Here is a 23059-nt window from a genome sequence, read left to right on the forward strand (position 1 = left end):
ATAAGAACTTTATGCCACATTTGAACATTAACTTGTTCTGTCTCGCAGTCACTGACACCATATTTAAATGAGCATGAGCATCCATGGTGCCGCTTTAGTCCCTGGTGCATTTTTTGTGGAACTTGCACCGGCAGATGTGATAACCCAAAGCCCAAAATATCTTTAAGGTAGTATGATATTAATATTACTTTTATCACACCATGCATTTAAAATTATAATTCCCATGACTTGAAGATTAAAGTGGAGTCACACAAAAAAAGTATAGTTCAGAATACTATCTGGATCAGCTAATATAGTTCATGCTGCAAGAAGAGTCACAAAGAGTTCTGAAATATCAACAGAAGAAAAAAGTATTTCCTTACCAGATGTTTTTCAGAGGTATAGATCTGTTGTTAGCAAAGACAAGGTGTATGAAGCATTGTCACAATTTGGATTCCTCTATGGTCCTGCTTGCAAGCAACTAAGTGATGTATTTATGATGAAGAGCTGAAGGAAGCAATAACAACTGTTAAAGTGAAGAGACAGACAGCAGAAGAAACATCCGTGGATTGTATCCATCCAGTAATCTTAGGTTGTTTTTGACAAATGGCAGCATTTTATCCACAGTTACTTTCAAGAACAAAGTAGGTTTTCCATCTGGCATAAGCAGCCTTGCAGTAGCTTGATCTTTGGAAGAGGAAATGTTGTAGTATTTGAAAATAAGCTCATCTACTGAAGAATACAGAGAGGTTTGTGGGGGCTTCATAGATAATCATGGCTTTGTGTTAGCGGAACTGTATTCAGATCACCATTGTCAAGGAACTTCCCAGGAAAGTGAATGATTTATCGTTTAAAAACAAGTGGAAAGAAATAATGTCTGATTAAAGGTCACAAAATTTACCCAAAGTGCCAAGAGTTTTGGTGTTTGCTGAGAAATTTGGAATAGCACAGCAACTCAAGAATTATTTACATAGTGAATCAAAATTTGTAATGTATCTGGACTGGGACAAAATATTGGTGTCTAAGAGAACAGACCCAAATGCAGAACATAGGATTAACCTGGAGCTTCAGGGCTACCATGATGTTCTGTTCATGTGGGGAATTCAAAAACTAAAAGAAACATTACTGATCAAGTATTCAGTAAGATGCTAAATCAAAAAGAGTCCAGTAGCACCTTTAAGACTAACCAATTTTATTGTAGCATAAGCTTTCGAGAATCAAGTTCTCTTCGTCAGATGCATGATCCAAACTGGTCAAATACAGAAGAGGAGGGGAGATAGGGGAGAGGAGACATATATCAGAAGGGGACAGGATGCAATTAGCGGGGAGGCAACCAAAACATTCCTTTGCTAGTAAATGTAAACATCTCCTTTTGGTGTGGAGTCAGTATCTGTGTAGTCAGAACTATGTACTGTCCCTTTAACAATTGGTACTCATGGGAATTGTAGTCCCCCCTCCAATATAGAAGTTTATTGTAGGCTTTCTGTGAAGGTGTTAAAGCTTTATGGTCCTCTTCCCCCCTTTGTTCGGACCCTTTCCCTCAAGGATGCAACAGTCATAATGAATTTACCGCTTGTCTACAACAAATCTGGACCAATAAAGATGTATCTTGCTTATGTTTGAACCATGCCTCGTCGGCAAGTTGTTACCACATTACAGGAAAAGAAGTCCTGTTGTATAATAACCTACAGGACATCAGAAGGGAAAGTAGATCATATACATCCTGGCTTTGGGCTGTATGGGCTGGCTTGATCATATATGATTGAAGTGCCTGAAGTCACATTTCAGAATATAGATACCAGCTGGTTCTAGTTCTAAAAGCACAAGAAGACATCTCAGCCTTTGCGGATGCTTTGGTGAAGAATAAAGCACAGCATTATCCAGAAGTCTGGATTAATGAAGAATTTTTAGTTCAGAAATCAGGTGCACCCAGATGGAAGCCACAGGTCTCAATATACCTTCCCAGCCGCTTCAGAACTCAGAAATGTGCATCAGATCCATGTGAAGCGAATAACCTGGCAGTTAAAGCTGCCAAATTAAGTACTACTCTTGGTAGCCGCTGAGTTTTCAGTTCAAACTGAAAAATTAGCATCCATTCTGAACATTATTTTCCTGTTAAGTATTTCCAGCTGTAACTTTGGGGAAACTTTCTACTGGAATTCACATACAACAGGGAAACATCAATTATTAATACTAGACTTCAATGGAACTGTATCTGCAACAGGCAGTAAAGTGAAAAAGATTATGGTAGGAGATCATATTATTTCATGCTATCCAGTTACTGCAGCCTCAATAGTTAATATTTCAGAAACAGTTTGTTTCAATGCCCAGAATTTCCCATGTTTTAGAAACATTCCATGTATGTCATTATTCTGGACAGAATGGGTGATTTTCATCAAACACTGCCCAAGCCCAAACATGGTGAAATCTTAGGTATTATTTGTGTAAAGTTTTGAGCAAAGCACTTGCTTTTTAAGCCAAGGAGGCAGGATGGAAAACAATACCAATAAACCTCACAACTGGTTTATGGTGAAGGGTGTAATGCCCTGATTTTTTTGCCACAGCTAAATGAAATGTTTAAAGAGGCCTTATCCTGACTTTTCTATCTTTGAGATGGTGCATTGGTTCATGGTAACCAGCAATGAGAATATCTGAGATATCTGAATGGGAGTGGTTGAGTATCCACATCCATACCGTTAATCTTAGCCAAATTTTCCAGAAGGCATCTCTGATACAATTCCAGAAGGACATCTACTGGTGTCTTAAATTATTGAATATGAAACAATTAAAACATGTCCCATTCTCCACTTTTTAGCAATCAGGAAAGTTTGAAACATCAGCTATTGCTACATCCTATTTCAACTGCAAAAGCGTCCCAGTTGTAGTACTTACAAATGATTTAAATGATTTCCTTTAAATGATTTAAAGACATCAGGTGTAACAATGATTCAAACAGATAGGCTATTTAAGCAGAATGTAGTTTACGTAGTCACGGGGGACTCACTGGTCTTGGCTTTGAGTGAAGCCAAGGGGGGGGGGAATCACACTGAATGAAGGAGGGGTCACACTGCAATACTTTCACGGAGAAACCCAAATGCTGAGATGCAGAAGGAAATAAATAATCTTCAGAATCAATGTGAATACAATAGAAGAGTGCGCTTGCAATGCAAAGTTATTTCCAGTTCGAAGCTTGATAAGGCTATCAAGTCAATCAATAAAACCTTCTCAAACTATCCAATCAAAGGATTATTCCACAGTGCCCTCGTTTTACATCTTGACACACTGACCATGTCTCACTTTAAGAAAGTATTAAATCCAAAGGTAACAGGAGCCATCAGTCTTCACCATGCTATTCTACGGCAGAAGGTTGACCACTGTTCATCTGGTTTGTCATTTCTTGAAAACGCAGGGCAGTCAAATTATGCAGAAGATACTTATCATGAAGCATTTATCCAGGATACGGAACAGGACACTTGAAGCTTCCCTAGTACAACCTTTTTTTGGAACACCATGGAAGTGCTACTGAAATCTATTTTTCTGTTTTACATGTTATTAAGGCAGATAGTACTATTGACGTGCAAAGGGAGCTGTTGGAACAGGAGTAATATTGAATTTACCAATTCGATACTGTTGTACCCCATGAGTTAAATTTTAGTTTGAACTTCTCGTTTCCTTTAAAGATTTGTAACTGTTGCCACCTCTTATTAAATCCACGTTATCATTTGTTTTGGTTGTCAGGGCTTCAATAGGAGACAGCATCACCTGATGGATCCTGTCTGTAAAGATGAGGTCCTGTATCTTTAAAACAAAGGCAAGTGAACAGCGTGCAACTGGCTTACTTTATAATGACTTGCATTTTGGGGTCAGCTCTCCAGGCTGCTTGATTTTGAAGGCTCAATGAGAACCTGCATTTAAAAGTATTTTGGAAATGTGTTACATAAGTATGCTTCTATATTAAAACTTTGTAAACAGTTTTATTGAAATTGGTTACAACTTGATTCTGCTGGTAAACTTTAAAATTTAGGCAAGTTATACTTTGTAAAATTTTTGGACAATGTTTTGTATTTTTGCGTCAGGTATTCAGGTTGAATATGGAGGCTCAATGAAAATGGGTTTTTGAGGGTATGCTGTTTATGTGAAATATAAGTATTGATTTTCAATTATATTTGTTGTTTTGTAAACAATTTTACGAGAGTTTTTGGCATGTAATCTGTTAGAGCATATGAGATTCGTTTGGGATATGGCTACACACCTGATGACGATCTTGGCAGAAATGGGATTTATATTTAGCCAGCCACCTGTTGTGAAACAACGTCTGGAACTGACAAACGCCCTTGGACTGTTTTGGGGAAGTTGATTTATTCAGAAGACAGCAGTGGCCGAATCCACATTACCTCCGCGCCGCGCTAAATGTCCGCGAAACACCCGGAAGTATAGCGTCTTTCAAGCGCGATTTCTGAAATCGCGCTTGAAAGACTCTATACTTCCGGGTGTTTCGCGGACATTTAGCGCAACACCGGGACGCGCGAAGGTAATGTGGATTCGGCCAGTTTATTGTACAGGAGGAATGCTGGTCTTTCGGGTCAGTCCATTAACTGGGCTCCCCTAAATTTGGGTGTATTACTAGGTCAACAGCATACATTTAATTAATTGCGTAATTCTAACATGTACATTAGGCTTATTCCAAAACAAGAATCCAAGAAGTCCACATGTAGAAATGCACTGACATACTGATTTGAAAGGGTGAAGAGAGCATGGGGGAATCCAGAAATCTTTGTGTATTCTCCCTCTCTCAGAAAGGCAGTGCCAGCCATCTGTAGGTCAGGGCCAGGATAGCTTTTGGACTCAGAACAAGTCCTTGACAATTGTAGGATTGTGCAGCGAGTCTGAAGTATGAACAAGCATTTTCATAGACAAGATAATTTCCGTATCTCCTCCCATAATTTCCTATACTGTAATTTTCTATGAGAGTTTCCTCATTTATTTACCTGTAAACAAGTGGTATTCTTGTGTGAACTAGTCTAAATCACTAAGTGATTATTGTCTGGGGAATATATTGTGTTCAATCTGAACCTGGAAACAACTAAATGTCTGATGCACCTTAAAAGGCAGGAGGCTAGGCCCTGTAAGTCAAAGCTTCCATTAAGGATGTCTTATTTACTCACAAGTTGGCTGCCAATATCTATTGCTTTAAAGCACCGCCCATGGCCCTTTTCACACTGCCCGATATCGTGCGAAACAAGTGCCATGAGGCGATAATGACGCTCCTGCTAGCGGGTCGGTTGTTTCCGCAATCCGACGAGTTGTTTCGCTTCGAGTTTACAGATGTTCCCACATTCATGCGTGCCAGAGGGCAGAGGATGTGCTGGCGTCGTGGCTGATGACAGCATATTCCTGCCCATTTCCTTTTTTTAAAAAAAACAGCGCCATATTTTGCGTTATTGCGCAACCGCACAGTTAAATAATCACACACATACACTTTTACGGGCAAAAGGAAGTCACCGCTGTATGCCGTCAGGCTGAATAGCAATTTTTGCACAGCCGTCAGACCACAGCCACAGCGTATATTGAAAGCATGTTCCACACAGATTGCCAGGTTGGAAAGATGCCAGTGGACTCACGCAAAATGGGAGCCACAGAGCTGTCTTGGCCCATGTTAAGGCGTATGCAGGCGAGACGTGTCCGCATGCGGCTGCAATTTCACAGTAGCGCTAAAAACACTGAGAAATATATGGTTACTCACAGCATCGCAATTGCGCAATACTTTTGAGAATTTTTTTTAAAAAACGGCACAAGGGGCATGCAAAGGCTTGCGGAACCCCTTGCACTTGGCGGGAAAATGCCACCCAGAGGCTAGAAGGCAGGGAGGGGAAGTGGGAAGACCCAAGCACAGGAGGCGCCATAAAGCGTTACCGACTATTCTCACACTGGCAAAAAACGCACCAAAAATGGAACAGAAAGCGGGATAAGGGCAGCACAACGAGCATGGGATTTTACTGTTGTTTTGGCATGAGGCGCTATCGTGGCGCTATGATGGCATATTTTTGGGACAGTGTGAAAAGGGCCCTTATGTCAGATATGCCTCCAGCATATCTGCCATGTGTTATGAATTTCTTGCTGCAGTGTGTAGTGTACCTCTGAGAACATGCAGAGGGAACCTGTTTTGCTGACTGGCTGCTAGCTGCTCGTCTTGCAGGTGTTTTGGTTACCATTTCCTGGCCAGCCTGTGAATGTGGCCTTGAAGTTCCAGCCGAGGCTGCCCAAGCCTCCTAAGAGACTGAGCAGAGCTCATCTTTTCCCTCCCCCCCTCTCCTGGCTCCTTGACTCAGCAGGGTGCCAAAATCCTAATGGACTTTCTTTCTCATTGGGGGAAGGGAGTTTGCCCTATAATTAACCTTGCTTTGCTACCTTGCGTCATTTCAGCCAATGATCCTGTCTGAGCATCTTGATACTAGTATTCTTCTTTAATAAAGTAACTTTAACTCATACACCTGAATGATGCAGTGATGTGCTTGGGGGGAAATACCTGGCAAGACCTGACACCTTAGTTTCACCTCATAGTTTCTCATTTTGTGCCAGATATTTCTGTGGTAAGGCACCATACTTTCATGCTACATCAATGTAAGGGAAATAACTCTGGAGAATTCATATAGGTTATAATGTAGTGATCTCTCCACTCATATAGGTTAATGCTATTTTCTGTTTTAATGTCAATCCAAAAAAAAAAAAAGCATGCACCACTCAGTTTCAGTCTGACCTACCTCACAGGGTTGTTGTGAAGATAAAACGAGGGAAAGGAATACAATTTTGTATGCCAGTTCTGGTCCCCATTGGAGAGAAAAGCAGGGCATAAGGATCTGAAGAAACTAAAGTCTGTCCAAGTAATAAAAAAGGACTGTTACCTTTACTGTTTTAAAGCCAAGACGGTTACCTCTTTATTTATTTGCACATTTAACTTAGCAGTTGTCAGTGAGAAGCAAAGCCTCAGAACTATTCAAAATGACAAAAAGGAAAATGGGAAAACTTGGGTATGTTTGGAAAGCTTAAATTCAGAAATTAGCAAGAAAGGAGAAGGGAAGTTGAATTAAAGAAAGGGGGAAGGGAATAGAAAAGCACTTAAAGAAGTCATGGTAGCAACTACTAGATTTTAATATTGGCTTTTCGTGTTTTCCAGAAAATGCAGCCCTGTAAGATTTTATAAACAATGGGGTGAGACATTATTCTTAGTTTTAATAAACAAAAACTGGCAACCCCTTCCCATATTTACAGGCATTTTCAAGTCAAACAGTAGAAACACTAAAAAAACCACTTCAAAATCTTATCTGTAGACTATGTAATGAGTTATAAACTAAATATTTATTTAAAATAAATAAAACCATGACCAAAACAGCCATTTAAAAACTAGTAGGTTAATGTGCCTCTATCTCTTATGATGGCTATAAATTTAGTATTCCTGAAATTATTTTCATTGTTTATCAGGAATACAGCTGTTAACCTTTATTTTAGTAGCTCTGGAGTATAATTAACTCTTCCTTTTCAGGAGGTGACGACGAGGTTTTCAACTCGATTAAATTCTAATTTTTTAAATAAACGGTATCTTAAATCATGTGTACAAAACAGGTATCCTCACAAATAAACTCCACTTTTAGTACTTTGCCATTGATTTGAATTGGGCGCTTTATACAAATTCATCCCCCAAGACTCTTGGCTCAGCCATCAGAAAGGGAGAGAGGAAGATTGTTGTCATCAGCATTTTGTGAATTTGCCTCACAGAATCTTTGGTTATTTTCTTTTGGAAGAAGATATTGTATCCCAGTGAGCCCCTACAAGCCTCTAACGAGGAGAAACAGCTCCCACTGCAGAGGTTACAGGTCCCAAAGAGGTTTCATTACTGTAATCTCACACATATGTATTACAGCTCCATTGGAGTTACTCTGAAGGCACCTTCAGGAAGAGAAATGTCACACAATGACAGGCCTTTAAGAAGCAGGTTTGAATATAACAAATGTTCTAAAATTCCTCCATTACACAGCCATGAACCTTGCAACACCGTTTTATGAATTTCCCCCCAGAATTCAGTGGGACTATGTATGTTACTACACCTGCTGATTAATGAATGTCAGAAATAAGAACCATGATAGAGTTATATCACAACCAGGTAGACCACACAATCTGCAGGAGGACTGACCAGATGTCCATCTTTCTGACTTCCAATCTAAACTTTTGTATGAATGCATCTCTCTGCAATACTGGACTGAGACCCCCGACATGCCAGCATAAACCCAAGCTTTCTAAGGTTACATTAAGTTGCTGCTGCTATTATGTCTCATTCCATCGCTGTGCCAGCCAATCTAAAAATTGGATAGAAGTTTCAGAGAAATGTTGAATGGGCCCTATGGATGGGGGGAAATCTGGTTTATGGATTTGCTGAGATTCAATACAGGCTGCTTTGTAATGGGGGGCGGGACTTCCAGAAGGAAATAAAAATGCTTCTATTACTACAATAGTGCTTCTTCAAAGGTTTTAAGGCAAGCAACAACACCGAAAGCATTCTGACTTGAATAATCTATACCACATACCATGTTATGTAGACAGTTCCTGTTGAACAAATGCATAAAATAGGCCTTAAGAAACAGGAATGCGTTTAGTTTGCAAGCTTCTTGGATAAGCAAAAATTCCATATTCAAGAGCACAACTACATTTCAATCAAACTAAGCCACAATGGCAAGAGGACTGGAGGTAGGATAGCATATTCCTTTGGTTAAGAAGTAGCATAATGCACACGGAAGTCTTTACAGGACCCCAGGATCTTCTTGGTCTGGCAATCTACGGCACACACCAAAGAAGGTTAAAAACACAGGAATAAAAATGAGACCGTGAATAGCTCCAAAGAAAATAACCAAGAACATAATCTTAAAAAATGTTCTGAAAATGTACGTGGCTGCCACAGAGAGCACCGCTACTCCCACAATGGTGGAAACAGCTCCCTGGACGATGGGGTAACCAAGACAGTACAGAGCATCCACTGCCTTGTCATTCACGCTCTGCTGTTCGCTGCTAACGAAGGCGTAAGAAATATGAGCGGAAAAGTCTACTGTAAACCCTATGCAAATAACAAGGTTGATCATAGATATGGAGTCAAGATTGACATTCCAATAGGCCATGAAGCCAGTCACACCAATGATAACAGACGCAATAGCAAAGGTTACCCACAATGAGCACAAAGGGTTGGGAATGAGGAGCAAGGAAATAAGTAACATGGCTCCAGCAGCAATTAGGACATTTTGAATGGTGTTCTGAGCTATCACAAGGTACTGATCAAAATATATAAAAGCTGGATGATAAACCATTAGTGAAATCCTACAGTCTGCTGCAAAGCCTCTCAGTTGTTGTAAAAGATTTCTCTCATCAATTGCACTAATAACATTGACAGTCTGTATGAAAAATCGTGAAGCTGGTATTTCCAGGTTGGTAAAATTAACATCCCACTGGGACTCTGGATTTATGCTAAACAGGGCAGGTAAATTGCCAATAAAAGTGTTGTGGTCATCTATATTTACAGACATCCTGGCAGCAATTCCTTCATAAATTCTCAGCCATGACTCTGATAAATGCTTGTCCACATACACTGAGTTTTCTAGCAACTCCATGCAACCCTCAAGATCTGCACGTACAGATGAATCCCAATATTCTACGCTTTCAGTAACCACCACCATAACTCTTGGACCATATTCTTTAAAATACTCATCTGTCCAGTCGTAATACTGAATGACATAAGAATGATCACTGGCTAGATTTCGAAGATCTATTCCTTCCTTAACCTGAGTGCACCCATAAATGCTGCTGCTTAGGTACCCAAGATACAGGACTACCACAGACACCTTGGTCCAGGGGTGCATAAGAAATGGGCCAAAATAATTTCTAAAGAATTCATTCATGGGATGGTCAAACTCTGCCCCAGTGAACTCATCATAAGACCCTCCCACACAGCACATGTTGTATGTAGAGCCACGAGACTCTTCAGCTTCTCTTGGCACTTTCATGAATGTGAGCCAATGTCTGTTGCTTTCTTCTCTTCTACCGTTTAGAGCAAGAACCGCCCCAAAGAATGTCAAGTTGTATATGTAGCAGAAGATAAAGGCTGTTCCTGTGTAGATGCAAAATGACTGAATGGATGGGAAGGCTGTTGCAATGCCAATGTAGAAGGCTAAAACATCGGTAAGAGTTGTGATGGTAACAGACACAGCCGCCTCTGCGTAGGTGTTAGCCATCCGATCCACAACTGTGTCCTTGACTTTAGTCTGTTGCCAGCGGGACACCATGATGAACATGTCATCAACACCGACCCCTGAAAAGAGGAAAAAGGTATGTTGATCACTGTTATGGATTGGGCGGGGAGGGGGGGTCTCCTTTCCCCCCTCTGATCTGGGGTTGCTTTTGTAGTGTGCCCCCATCCCAGCTTAGAAATAGGTTTTTCTTTTACCAGCTGCTCAGGAGAGCCAGTTAGCCTCTGAGCATACACAAAGTTCTAGTAGGTGACGAGGCAGCAGGCATGTGAGTGAGAACTGACACAACTTTATGTTAACCCAGAAAGATCTTTATTTACTACAGCAAACTATCAAAGGAGAAAGAGCATACAAGTAAAAGAAAATAGGGGTTTCACCAAGGTTTTTGCAGCCATTCAAAAGGGAAAAAAAGCAGTTAACACAGTATACCTTATTCATCTCCTGTTTGAGATTGGTGATCCAAAGCAAAAATGAAAGCCTGACATTTCAGAACCTCTGTCGCCCATCTTAGGATTCACTGGAGCAGCACAGTTAAACGGCTGATGGGGCTTTATTTTATTTTATTTATTTTTGTCATTTATAGTCTGCCTTTCTTAGTGACTCAAAGAGAATTACACAGTGTGAGATTAGTAGTCAGTAGTAGTCAGTATCAAAGGTATTTCCAAAAACAATGCCATAGCATAACTAATTACAAGTTTACAAGACATAGCATTAGCAAGAATCGAATACAGTTGAAGAAATGCTGAAACGGAACATAATCAATTCTAGGACTGACATTAGACAACATGAAGCACAGGTAGTATATAGGAGTACATATTTAGAGCAGCAGATATGTAAGGCAACACAGTGGTCAAGTCTATGGTCCCTAACTCATTAGTGAAACATCTGAGACCCCATCCCTACACTATAGCCCTCCCATTTGAGCCCTCCCTTCTTGAATAATCAGGTTTTGCATCGTTTATGAAAAGCCAGGAGAGTGGGGGCTCTTCTGACTTCCTCAGGCAGATCATTCCACAGGATAGGGGCCACCAGAGAAAGCCCGTGTATGGGCTGCTGTTGATTTTGCCCACGTGCAGGGTGGCACCTGCAGTACCTTCTCTTCCTAAGGGGGCGGTGTTAGGGAACTTTTAGGCCCCATTTCATAAAATCTTATTCTGAGCATACATTCTAGCTATCAGCACACAGAACTATATAAACAAGTAAAGAAAGGCCTTGCTCTAGTGTTAAGATCCTTTCTCTGGGTGAGATAGGTCACTCTAAGCAATGTGTAAACAGTTTGTTTTCTTTATTCTAATAAGATAAGACTTAACCTTGGTTGCATTCTTTTCCCAAGAGAATGTCAGACACGTGGCTCCAGCTTTTCAAATGTTTGTATAGTTCATATGTCACTGAACTTAAGCCTGTCACATGTCATCTTCTCTGGGAACATGCATCATTCTGCCATCATTTCTGACAGGTATTCACATCGTTATGTTAGTGCTGTAGCCTAACCTTTGATCTTTTATTCTGTAAACAATTAACAATTATTCTGTAGGCTAAAGAGTATATGAAGCCCTCCAGTGCTACTGGTCTTTACACATGTCTTCCTGAAATGGAGGCATTGTCATGGGGTTATTTAAATAAATAAACAAACCCATTATTTCTCTTAGAGATCACTGTTTTGATGTCTTGATTTTTGTGTAAAATCATTGGTAATAGGGGAATACAAATTAAATTGCAGAGTATTAAGAAAAATTCCTCTACAGGAGGCAGGAGAGTCCCCTCCTCTGAAACCAGCCTCTTACCTAGACTGCCATGGCCAGGTGGCCCTAAGGTCATGTATATCACACAGGCCTCATCTCACAAGTCTCTGGTTTCTATGACAAAGGCAAAAGGCTACAGTAACACACCATAATTTTATCCCAAGCTTGTCATTCTCCAAACATTCAGAGAAAGGTGTGAAGGGGAGCAAATGGCAATTCAATTGCCCCCTTCACTTCCTGCTTCTTCAGCTTGATTATGGAAAGGTGAGTCAGAGGCCAGTTTTCCTATTAAAAAGGCGTTTGGCCTGGACAACAGAATCACTACCTAAATGTTATGTACTGGTATATGAAATAGGAACAGTACAAAAGCAGAACTTTGTAATTAATACAGTTTGTGGGGGTGTCATGATCTAGCTGTGCCAGGAAGGCCTAACAAGGCCTCAGAAGCCTGTTAGCAGTGGGAGTAGGCCTGCCTACAGTTCCCAGGAGCCACTGGGCCATTTTCATGCCCTTTTTGGCCAATCAGAACACAGGGGGCTGGTGCTATATAAGTCTGGGAGGGGAAAAGCCTGTGTTCTTTCTCCCAGGGAGCAGGCCAGAGGAGGTTTCTGCTAGGGGGAGAGGCCCTCATCCAGGTAGGGTGAGAAGACAGGCCTGGCAGACACAGGGACAGTGAGTTCAGTCGTGCTAGGGCCTTCTGTTATTTTACTTTCACCCATCTATATTTGCTAACGCACCTTGTTTGCTTGCTTGCTTGCTTATTTGATTAACTGACCTCCTTGTAAATAAACTGTTTGTTGTTACTCTGCTGGGTCCTCACGCCTGTTTATTGGCCAAGCTACAGAGGAGGTCAGACAGGTTGGGAGGGTACTCTGGGCCTTCCCAAGGGACCCTAAATCCCAGAGTGGTGGCAGTGTAAAGTGGCTCACCCCACCTGAGGCATGACAGGGGGAGTGGCCAAATTTGATAGTTTGCTTTGGGTAGAAATTTCTCTTTACTTATACACTGGGGGGGGGGGGGGGGAAACCTACCCCACCAGTTCATATCTTCAGTCATTTTTGTGATGAACATTTAGTTATCATTTTTAGAAGTCCTTAAAGGTTTAGGGAGTCAAACCAAGTTCAAACCTTTAACCTTGTAACAGAACTTGCTAGTCATTGCTGAATAGAAACCAGAAAAAAACCATACAAATATTCAGGTTATGAGTGCCAAATAAAATTTGTATTTAAGCAAGAAAACTCTGTTGAAGAAGTATATTCATTTGCCCCAACAAGAATCAATAATGAGCAAACAGGGTCTTGATTTTGGCTGGAGTTCTATACTCCATCATATTCAACTTCAACAGAAGGAAGACAAGAGCTGGAAGCTTAGAGTTCCACTGTAATCTACTCTGGACAATAAGCAACATGCTGTAGAGTTCAATCATTACTGAGAATATTTCTTTATAACTTTGGCTTAAACATGAAGATACACAGAACTTTGGGACTATCTGACTTGGATCCAGCAGAAGGACTTCCACCCATGGAGCATGACTTTCTCACCTGTTTGGATCAGAAGAGCATTTCAAGAAGCTTTTGAGGTGTAAGGGGTGGTAAGGAAAGTTGTGCTGTACAGTCAGAAATCGATCCGCTTGTGGAAATGCACCCATAGATTTAAGGCCTAAATTCAATTTTTAAAGGATTTTCACTTGCACACACGTGTACGAAATATACATGTACTGTGTTAGCATGAAGTATGCATTTCTTTTTTATCATTCCACTTTGATTATACAAAGAAAGCAGAAAGCAGATTCACCCTCTATTGAAGGTGCATGTGGTAGAAAATATATAAATATATGCTCTTTGTACTTCAGAGTACGCGTCCTTCAGCCAGCTATTGACTTCTGCAGAAAGCAGATGATAAGATAAAAAACAAAGGGAGTTATGAAAAAAACTCACTGTTGGAGAACTGACATTGAGAAGGAAAAAAATGAATCAGGTAAGCGCCTAATATTCTGATCATAATTAAGGAGATGAATGGAAATTCTCTTTGCTGCCTGCTTAGACATACCAATGCAGAGTCTTTGAAAAACAACCCCCTTTGCTCAAGCTTACCAAGAATGAGAAATGGAGCATTTGCAGCTGTGATGACAAAAGGTACCCCACAATACAGCAATAATCCAAAGCTGCTGAGTACGGCCAAACCCGATGACAGCACCCCGAATGCTGCAGCCCACACTTTTGTCCGTACGCAGTCTAGCCTGTAAAACACATTACAGAGTTTACTGGTATGCGCTCCGATTCACATCCCCCATCCAAACAAATTGAGAGTAGTACTTTTTTAAAAGAAATTTTAGAAACATAGAAGCATCCTTATTTAATATTTACCCAAAAAGGGAAGCTTTATCTCTCAGTATTCCTTCTGTATAAAACTGTTGTCTATAACCAATTGGCAAGATATAAGAAATACACAATGATACAGTAAAATGCTGGGGGGGGGGGCGGAGCTTGCTGGTTAACCCAGTGTTGGTCCTCCACAGCCCAAAAGCATGAGGAAGTGCAGGAGAGAGTCCCACAGGATTTAACGGGTCAGGACACATCCTGACCCTTTAAAACCCTATCTGCCACACAGCTGATCAGCAGCCCAGGAGCATGAAGCAAAAGATCCTGGCCATGGATGCCACCCATAAATCAGTGGCACCCATGGCTGTGATGCGGAGCAGGTTCCACCACTGCCTGCTCTCCCTAATGAGGCTGGTATTCCATCCAGATACTACCACTTTTACCATATAAAGAAATACATATAAAAACCGGCCAAAATGCACATCCTAATTTCAAACCTCTCTTATCCTCGATTCAAAGACATTTTTCACAACTGATAAAATTACAAATGAAAATAAAAAACAAGTTTAGAAATGGAAACAGAAAATCTCATGAATATACTGAGCCAAGTGAAAACACTGCCTGAAGCTACACACAGATTTCACCCTGCAATGTGGGTCCTTGCATGTCAGATCATGACATATTTATTCTATTTATTTAAAACGTTTATACGCTGCATTCTCGGACTTCACCTCCATGTAGTGTTCCTCTTGGGACTTTGGCTTGCTTTGTTGGGTGCTGCATGTGTTTTCTTAGCCTAGAATATGGTCTTTGTGCTTTCCTGAACAGTATTAATTGCCCTGGTAAGGATCAGCAATAAACTATTTTCCATCAAGCAAACCCTGCCTATTCCCTCACAGTGCAGTAGGAAATCCAGGCTCATCCTCACACCCTGCTCAAACATCTGCAACATTTCCTCTAATGTTGGCCAGAGAATCTATCCTATTCAGCCACTTCTTGAGATGGAGAGAGACAGGTACCTTTCATATCTGGGTTTTGTTTCTCTGAAAATACATGTGGTCAGGTGTAGAGTGAAGCTTGGCAGATTCTGGTAAGTAAGGGCTGGTTTCAAAGGCAACTTCTCCTTTCAATGTCAGACACATCTCCTCCTCCTCATTACTTCATGTAACTTTACATGAATAGGCATGATATGATTCTTGATGCACAGATGGCATAACCTGCATCTACTGGAGTCATTAAGTACTACCATGAACTAAAAAAAATCCTTGTTAGATCAGAGTACATACCTATGAATTTTAATGCTCATGGCTAAAACTATTCCATTATAAGCTTATTGTTTGCTTTCCACAAAATGAGGACTGTATGCCAGTTCCAACATTTTTTCTGATACAGTTCGATATCTCGCACACATTGATTTTGCTTTATAAAACGCCATTCTGGTTTAATGAGAACAATGAGAAGAAAATCACAAGCTGAAAACCATAAAAATGAACAAACCCCTTCCCCAATGATTACCTTGAACATGACATAATCGAAAAGAATATTGTTAAAGTATATGTGATGGAAAATAAAGGGATCACTGTCTTGGAATTTTTTTCAAACTCCTCCTGCCTGGATAGCGAAGTAAAATATGACACCTGCCAGGGGAAAAAAAGAGGATATCCTTTCCTGTTATTTCATCTCTGTTCGGTGCAAGTAAACTTTTTTAAAAAAACATACAGGATACCATTAGCAGATACCGGCCATTTCCACACATCCTTAAAGGGACAACCATCGGTACCCCCGGTGCATCTTGGGTCCCAGAAAGGCACCACGGGTTCCGTTACAGGAACGGGGCAAGTCGCAAGCGCTGCACAGAGCTCTGCCCTGGGTATCTCCTGCTTACCCGCACCGAGGCGAGACCCAAGGAGTCCAGCAGGTCGGGGATGCGCTCCTGGAAGGACTTCAGCCACAGCAAGCTGGCCTCTCGCGGCGCAGGGGCATCTTCTTGCAAGTAATAGACGAGGCGCAGAGCTTCGGCGGCCTGGAGGGGGCGGCTCCGGTTGTCTGCCGCTCCTGGCCCCACCGAGACGCCTCCCAAAAAGAAGCCCAGGAGGACGCGCCCTTGCCAGAGCGGGAAGGTGAGGCCGGGCAGCAGCGCCTCGATCCGCGCCGGGTCGCCGCCGACGGCGCTCAGCAGCGGGTTGGGGCTGCTGCAGGAGCCGTTCTGGAGCGCGCAGACCTCGGCATAGCCGCGCCCACCGGCGCTGAAGCCCCGCACGGCCGCGTCGAGCGCCAGCAGCTCGGCGAAGGCCGCCCGGGTGAGCAGCGTGTGGCTGGGCTCGGCGGCCACCGCCACGAAGGAGGCGAAGGTGCCCTCGGTGGTCAGCCTCTGCGCCGAGAAGCGCTCGGCGTCGCGCGTCGGGAAGCGCTCCTGCACCAGGCGCCGCTCGCTCTTGGCGAGCCCCCCGCCGGGCGTGAACTGCGCCTCGATGTCGTTGGACTCGCGGCTGGGCAGCAGGTGGAAGCCGGAGCCCAGCGCGGCCGAGAGCGCCACGGGAAGCAGCAGGAAGGGCCACGGGTGGGCGCCCACTAAGCCGCCCAGGCCGCGCAGCGCGCGGGACAGGGGCCGCTCCACGCAGTCTGTTTGCCAAGGACCGCCGGCCATCGCCCTTCTGTTCCCTATCTGGGGAGGCGACGCTGCTTCTCTCAGCGCGCCTTCCTCGCCGTTGAGCCGGCCGGTGCTGCAGTTGAGCGGCGTCACAATCACAGCCGCCGAATACCGAAACCGAAAGCGACTTCGCTGCCGGGAATGAGGGGCGGTTAGCTTCAGGCGAGTGCGCAGCTTACGGAAGCGCGGGGGCCTCTTAGGTTACCAGGGGCCAAAGATTCATAAAAAAAATTTCTTTAAGAATTGACGCAAGTGTCATACAGCCAGTTAGCAGAAACACAGTCTATATACACGCTATGAGACTTCTTTCTACACTGAACGGTTTTCTGTCAAGAGGGCTAAATAAATCGTCATAGTTTCTAGTATTTTACCTCACTCATCCTACCCACGCCATGGTTTATATTAGCCTTTGAAAGCCATGCTACCAAAATGGCAGATTCATCCACTGCTCTTTAAAGTTCTTTGTGGTGCTTGTTTCCATAAATAAAAGAGAACGGCTTTATTATTTGTTATATTCCTTCTTGGGGCGCAGGGAGCCATGCATCCTCACAACAATCTTGTGAGGTAGATTAGGTTAAGTGTGACTGGCCCAGTGTTGTTGAGAAATGGCTAACCACTTGGACCTGCTCGCAGACTGGGTGTGGAAGAGGCTTGGTCCACCTATTCTTGGGATACCAGCTCAGCCCCTGTCACCTTGGACCAGAAGAAGCATGAGGGCAGGAGAAAAATATCCTGTCTTTTAACGTGTGAAAATGGGCATTTGGAGCTTGTCTTGGCATGGAGGTAGATAACATCACCTAGCATTTGCAACTGGATTTTTTAAACAGAAGAAAACACTTTTAAACAAAAATCAACTGGTCGTATTTTGTTTCCGAAACAACAATTCTCTACGACTGCTAGACTGCAAACCTAGTTTTACAGTTTAGCTTCTTACGGGCAGGCATGGATTTTAAATAAACATTTACCAAAACTACAGGGGGGGAGGGAAACAAAACATTTACAACTTAGTTAAAAGATCTCTCTCTCTGAAAGAATTAACTAATCATCCTGTCCTTGCAGTTCTGGAAAAAGGAGGGAAGATTGCAATCTCCATTTTGCCATGGATGCTGGCTGGGTGACCTTGGACCAATCACATACTCTCCGCCTAACCTACCCCACAAGGTTGCTGTGAAGATAAACTGGAGAAGAGGACAATGATATAGACAGGTTTGGGTCCTCATTGGGGAGAAAAATGGGTTATAAATTGAATGAATGAATGAATGAACATGACTCTATTGCAAGGCTTGATGGTTGCATATTATCTATGAACAGTGAAAGTGATTCTTTGGCCAGCTGCTCCTTTTGGAGAACTTGCCAGTGATCTCAGTAATTGGTCCACCCCCACCCACTCCTTATCTAAGAGTGTTTTTTTTAAAAATCCAAGATTGGGGAAGGGGGGCTCCCCATTTACCCTAATGCTTGACTGTTGACCAAATGAGGTTTGTTCACCTGCCTCTTCTTCCAACACCCAGTAGATGGCAGCAAGGTATCACCAACTCCCATTATTATCGGAGGGAAGAGTTCTGATACACACTAACAATTATCTCACCCTGGTTCCTACAAACTAGACAAAAAAGGATAATCAGCAGTGGAGATTCATAGCAGCGAAGCACCACCTTCCAGTATTGTTATCGTTGTATAAAAATGTAGAAAACAAAATGAATATTCCTGGTACATTGTTAAGAAATTGTTAAGTGCTAGGAGATACCAAAAGGATGGGTCCTCTAATGGATTAAAAATTGGTTAAATGACAGGAAGTAGAGAGTAGGAATAAATGGAAAGTTCTTGCAGTAGAGGAAAGTGAACAATTGGGTTCCACAAGGATAGATATTGTGACCCGTGCTATTTAATTTTGATTTTGAGTTGGGAGCAAGTAGTGAATTTGGAGCAAGCAGTGTAGTGGCCAAGTTTGTGGATGGTAACAGAAAAATTCATACAAATGTTTATTGCATGCACCCCAAGGCAATGTCAAGTTGAGCAAATAAGATGTACAAGTAAAACATGAACAAAGAACATCAAAACTGTAATGCTAAAAGCTCATAAAAGTATATTAAAACATAGCATCTTTGTTATACATAGGTGAAGGGGTCTCAGCCATTAAGCACAGCTCAATCTCAAATATTCTTAGCTGCCAGGGTAAACTGAGCTACTGTAGAGACATAAGGATCTAAATCAGAAAGAAAGAAATTTAATGTCTCCACCACAGGAGAAGTATCAATGCCTTTTAAGATTACTGCAAGGAATTTTTCCCTGGAATCTATATACAGAGGCTAGCACAAAATATATTGTGGAAGGTATTCTGGGACTGAAGTTCTACAAATGCATAAACAGACTTGGTATTTGTGTATAATAACTATCTAGAATGGCTCTGGGGATGGTTTGGAACTGCAGAAAAGTTAAAGCTATTCTAAGACTAGGAAAGGTGATTTTGGTCAAATAAATGGCTCTACCATAACCCTTTTTGAACAACTTGAACCAAGGAGGAAATATAAACCAGAGTATTGTACTTCTGTCCAATGCATCATCCATCTTAAAGATTAAATCTCCTATATTGACACCGGGCAAGGGAACACCCTGAAAGTTATCCGCCATGGCACTTCTGTCATGCTGGAAAATGGAAGAGCCATGGGGTGTGATGAGGGAGCATGGGAAATAAGTACCCCTACATCCCCCCCATCCCCTGCACCCCCGCTTGGGCCTTTGAAGTCCCTGGCAACCCTACACCAACACCATGTCATCTGCATATGGAAAAATCAATAGTTTCTGACTCCCCGAGGATGGTGGAAAATACTCAGGCCCTGACAGACTTTTAATGATATTGTTTAAATACAGATTAGAGAGCCAGTTTGGTTTAGTGATTAAGAGCAGCAGGACTCTAATCTGGAGAACCAGGTTTAATTCCCCACTCCTCTTCATGAAGGCAGCTGGGTGACCTTGGGTCAGTCACAGCTTCTTGGACCTGTCTCAGCCCCACTCAACTCACAGGGTGATTGTTGTGAGGATAATAACATACTTTGTAAACTGCTCTGAGTGGGTGTTAAGTTGTCCTGAAGTGCGGTATATAAATCAAATGTTTTATTATTATTCGAATTATCTGAAACACACTCAACAATAAGCAGAGGTCACATGTTATTGTTGATTGGCCTTGCTAAGCTGATACGAGTTTCCATCGGAGACCTAAGTATCAACCAGATATCGGCGTAATATGTACGCTGTTCCAAGTAGCGCCGTCTTTAGCAGTTCTGTAGGTGTTATGTCATTCTGCTTGTTCAGGATGAATGATATTACTGGAGATCTCCCAGTCCTCCAGCTTGCGCAGCAAAAATTTGCTGTACAACTTGGAGTCTGGGTCCAGCAATTTAACTGGTCAATAGATACAGGGAGCCAATTTGCAACCCTCTAAATACAATGCTCAGTTTTCACCCTGAGGGGAAAACCACCAGTTTGATTGATCTGCATAAACAACCAAGCTAAGATGGGCGCCCACCAGTCAGGAAAGGACTCAGGAGATATCAGGTCCTCACAAGGGGGCTTACCAGAGGAGAGAGAGGAGAAGAGGCCTCTTAATTCAGACACTCCAATGGGAGGTAGACATATCTAGTGGTAAGGTATACGGATCCAGAACGGGAGACTGCCTCATTCACCAGAATGGGATGGTGGTGGTGAATATCTTGCTGTAGTGGGTATGCCCGCCTTTTGCAGAGATCTTGAGTTTCCAGTAAAGGGTGGGAGGATTCTGCCTAAACCTTTCCTAAATCAGGAAAGTTTGAAAATTCAGATATTGCTACATCCTGTTTCAACTGCAAAAGTGTCCCAGTCAGGAACTTTAAAATGATTTGGAGGGCAGTAAGACATCAGGTGTAACAATGATTCAAACAGGAGGCTATTTAGTTTACATAGTCACAAGCTGGCTTTGAAACAGTAAAATTCGTAGCTTGAAATAGAAGGGGTTCACATTGTAGTACTTTCACAGAGAAACCCAAATGCTGAGATGCAGAAGGAAATAAATAATCTTCAAAGTCAACGCTGCAGAATAGTCAGCTTGCAATGTAATGTTATTTCGAGTTCCGAGCTTGAGAAGGCTATCAAGTCAATCAATAAAACCTTCCCAAACTGTCCAGTCTAATTTTTCCACAGTGGTTTTACATGATGGGTATCTTGACACACTGACCATGTCTCACTTTCAGGAAGTTTTAAATCCAAACGTAGCAGGAGCCATCAATCTTCACTGTGCTACCCTAGGACAGAAGTTTGGCCATTTTGTGTGCTAATTGTCTGTTTTGTTATTTCTTGGAAATGCAGGGCAGCCAATTATGTGGCTGCCAGTTCCTTCTTAGATCTCTTTTGCCACTACAGGAGAAATGCTGACTTTTCTGGAAAGTCCATTAACTGGAGTCCCCTAGACTTGGGTGTATTACTAGGTCACCAGCATACCTTAAATTAATTGTGTAATTCTAACATGTATATGAAGCTCATTCCAAAACAAGAATCCAAGCAGTCCACGTGTAGGAATGCAGACATATTGATTTGCAAGGATGAAGTCAAGAGAGCATGGAGGAATCCCGAAATCTTCATGTATTCTCCCCTTCTCTCAGAAAAGCAGAGCCAGATGTCTGTAGATCACTCCCAGGATCACTTTTGGACTCAGAACAAGTCCTTGACAATTATAGGATTGCATAATAAATTTACCTGTATGAATGAGCATTTTCATAGGACAGTTTCCATATCTCCTCCCGTAATTTCTTATACAATAATTTTCAATGAGAATTCACTCATTTATTTACCAGAAAACAAGTGGTATTCTTGTGTGAGCTAGCCTGTGGCTCTGTGCTTTTCCCTCCTTTTCACCTAGCCATTACAGCTGCAGCAAGGCAGAAGAGTGCTTGCTTCTGTTGTCCAGCTGGCTTGATCCAAAATTAATGACAATTCTGGTATTGATTTTAATACTATCTAAGTTGTCATACTCATACCATATACCTATATTAAACTTTCAGCACAGTAATGTGGTGGAGTTAATGTCGATCATGCATGCAGTGTGGGACCATCACCACCTAAGTTCACTTCTGCTCGACTGATATTAGCAAGCCAGCATTTACTTTGGTTTTTAGAATTGCTTTCCCCCACTCACTTTCTCAGTGATAACCCATTGGAGTGAATCAGATCTATTGTTCACTGTTAAAACTACATTAGGAATAGCGGGTCCTAGGCCCAGTAGAAACAGTTCAAAATTGTCTATTGGTATTTAGTTGGAAAATATCACTACATGCTCAGAGGACTGTCCCGCTTTGACTGGTAAGAATCAGGTGATATAGTAAGGGTGTAATCCTTTATATGTAAGCACACACTATAAGTCAATTTAGGTAAATTAATAATGCCATGTTTGCTTATCTGTTCTGAATTGTTATGGCGTATACAAGGGCAACCTCTAGTTTGACGATCATTGCTTACTTAGTCAAGAACTATTAGACTGATTTTAAATAAAGGTTTTAACTAAGCCACTGAGTGCTTATTGGCTGGGGAATATATTGTGTTTATTCTGAACCTGGAAACAACTAAACGTATGTCTGATGCACCCTAAAAAGCAGGAGGCTAGGCTGTGTAAGTCAAACCTTCCTTTTAGATGCTTTAAAGACATTTCATTTATTTTTATTTATGTCATTTATAGTCCGCCTTCTCACTGAGACTCAAAGCGGATTGCAGTGTGAGATTAGTACAGTCAATTTCAAGAACATTTCTATAAACAATGGCAAAGGGTAAATAAACACCATTTTACAAAGACATAGCATTAGTAAGAATCCATTACAAAATTGAAATGCTGAAACAGAACAGGCAATTCTAGGGCTAACATTAGACCACACGAAGCACAAGTAGCTCATAGGAGCACATATTTAAGACAACAGGTAGTACTTAAGACAACATGGTGGTGGTGTCTATGATCATTAGCTAAGTATTTGAGAACCCCTCCCTACAATACAAAAGTATTTTTGAATAATTCAGTTTTGCATTGTTTGCAGAAAGCTAGGAGAAGGGGGTGGTTCTCCT

At 42.0% G+C, this 23059-nt stretch overlaps 1 protein-coding gene and 1 pseudogene across 1 annotated transcript; one reads left to right on the top strand and one right to left on the bottom strand.

Annotated features, from left to right (window-relative positions):
* Positions 1–39: 39 nt before the first annotated feature.
* LOC129337355 (uncharacterized) lies at positions 40–21461 on the top strand (annotated as a pseudogene).
* On the bottom strand, positions 6891–17030 carry LOC129337252 (patched domain-containing protein 3-like). Its single transcript, XM_054990815.1, has 4 exons — positions 16214–17030; positions 15844–15965; positions 14101–14246; positions 6891–10327 (listed from the first exon to the last, which is right to left on the bottom strand). The coding sequence occupies exons 1-4, from the start codon at positions 16973–16975 to the stop codon at positions 8772–8774; spliced, it is 2586 nt and encodes an 861-aa protein (XP_054846790.1). The 5' UTR covers positions 16976–17030; the 3' UTR covers positions 6891–8771.
* Positions 21462–23059: the final 1598 nt, after the last annotated feature.

Source organism: Eublepharis macularius, chromosome 11 (assembly GCF_028583425.1).
Source record: "Eublepharis macularius isolate TG4126 chromosome 11, MPM_Emac_v1.0, whole genome shotgun sequence".
Lineage (NCBI taxonomy): Eukaryota > Metazoa > Chordata > Lepidosauria > Squamata > Eublepharidae > Eublepharis > Eublepharis macularius.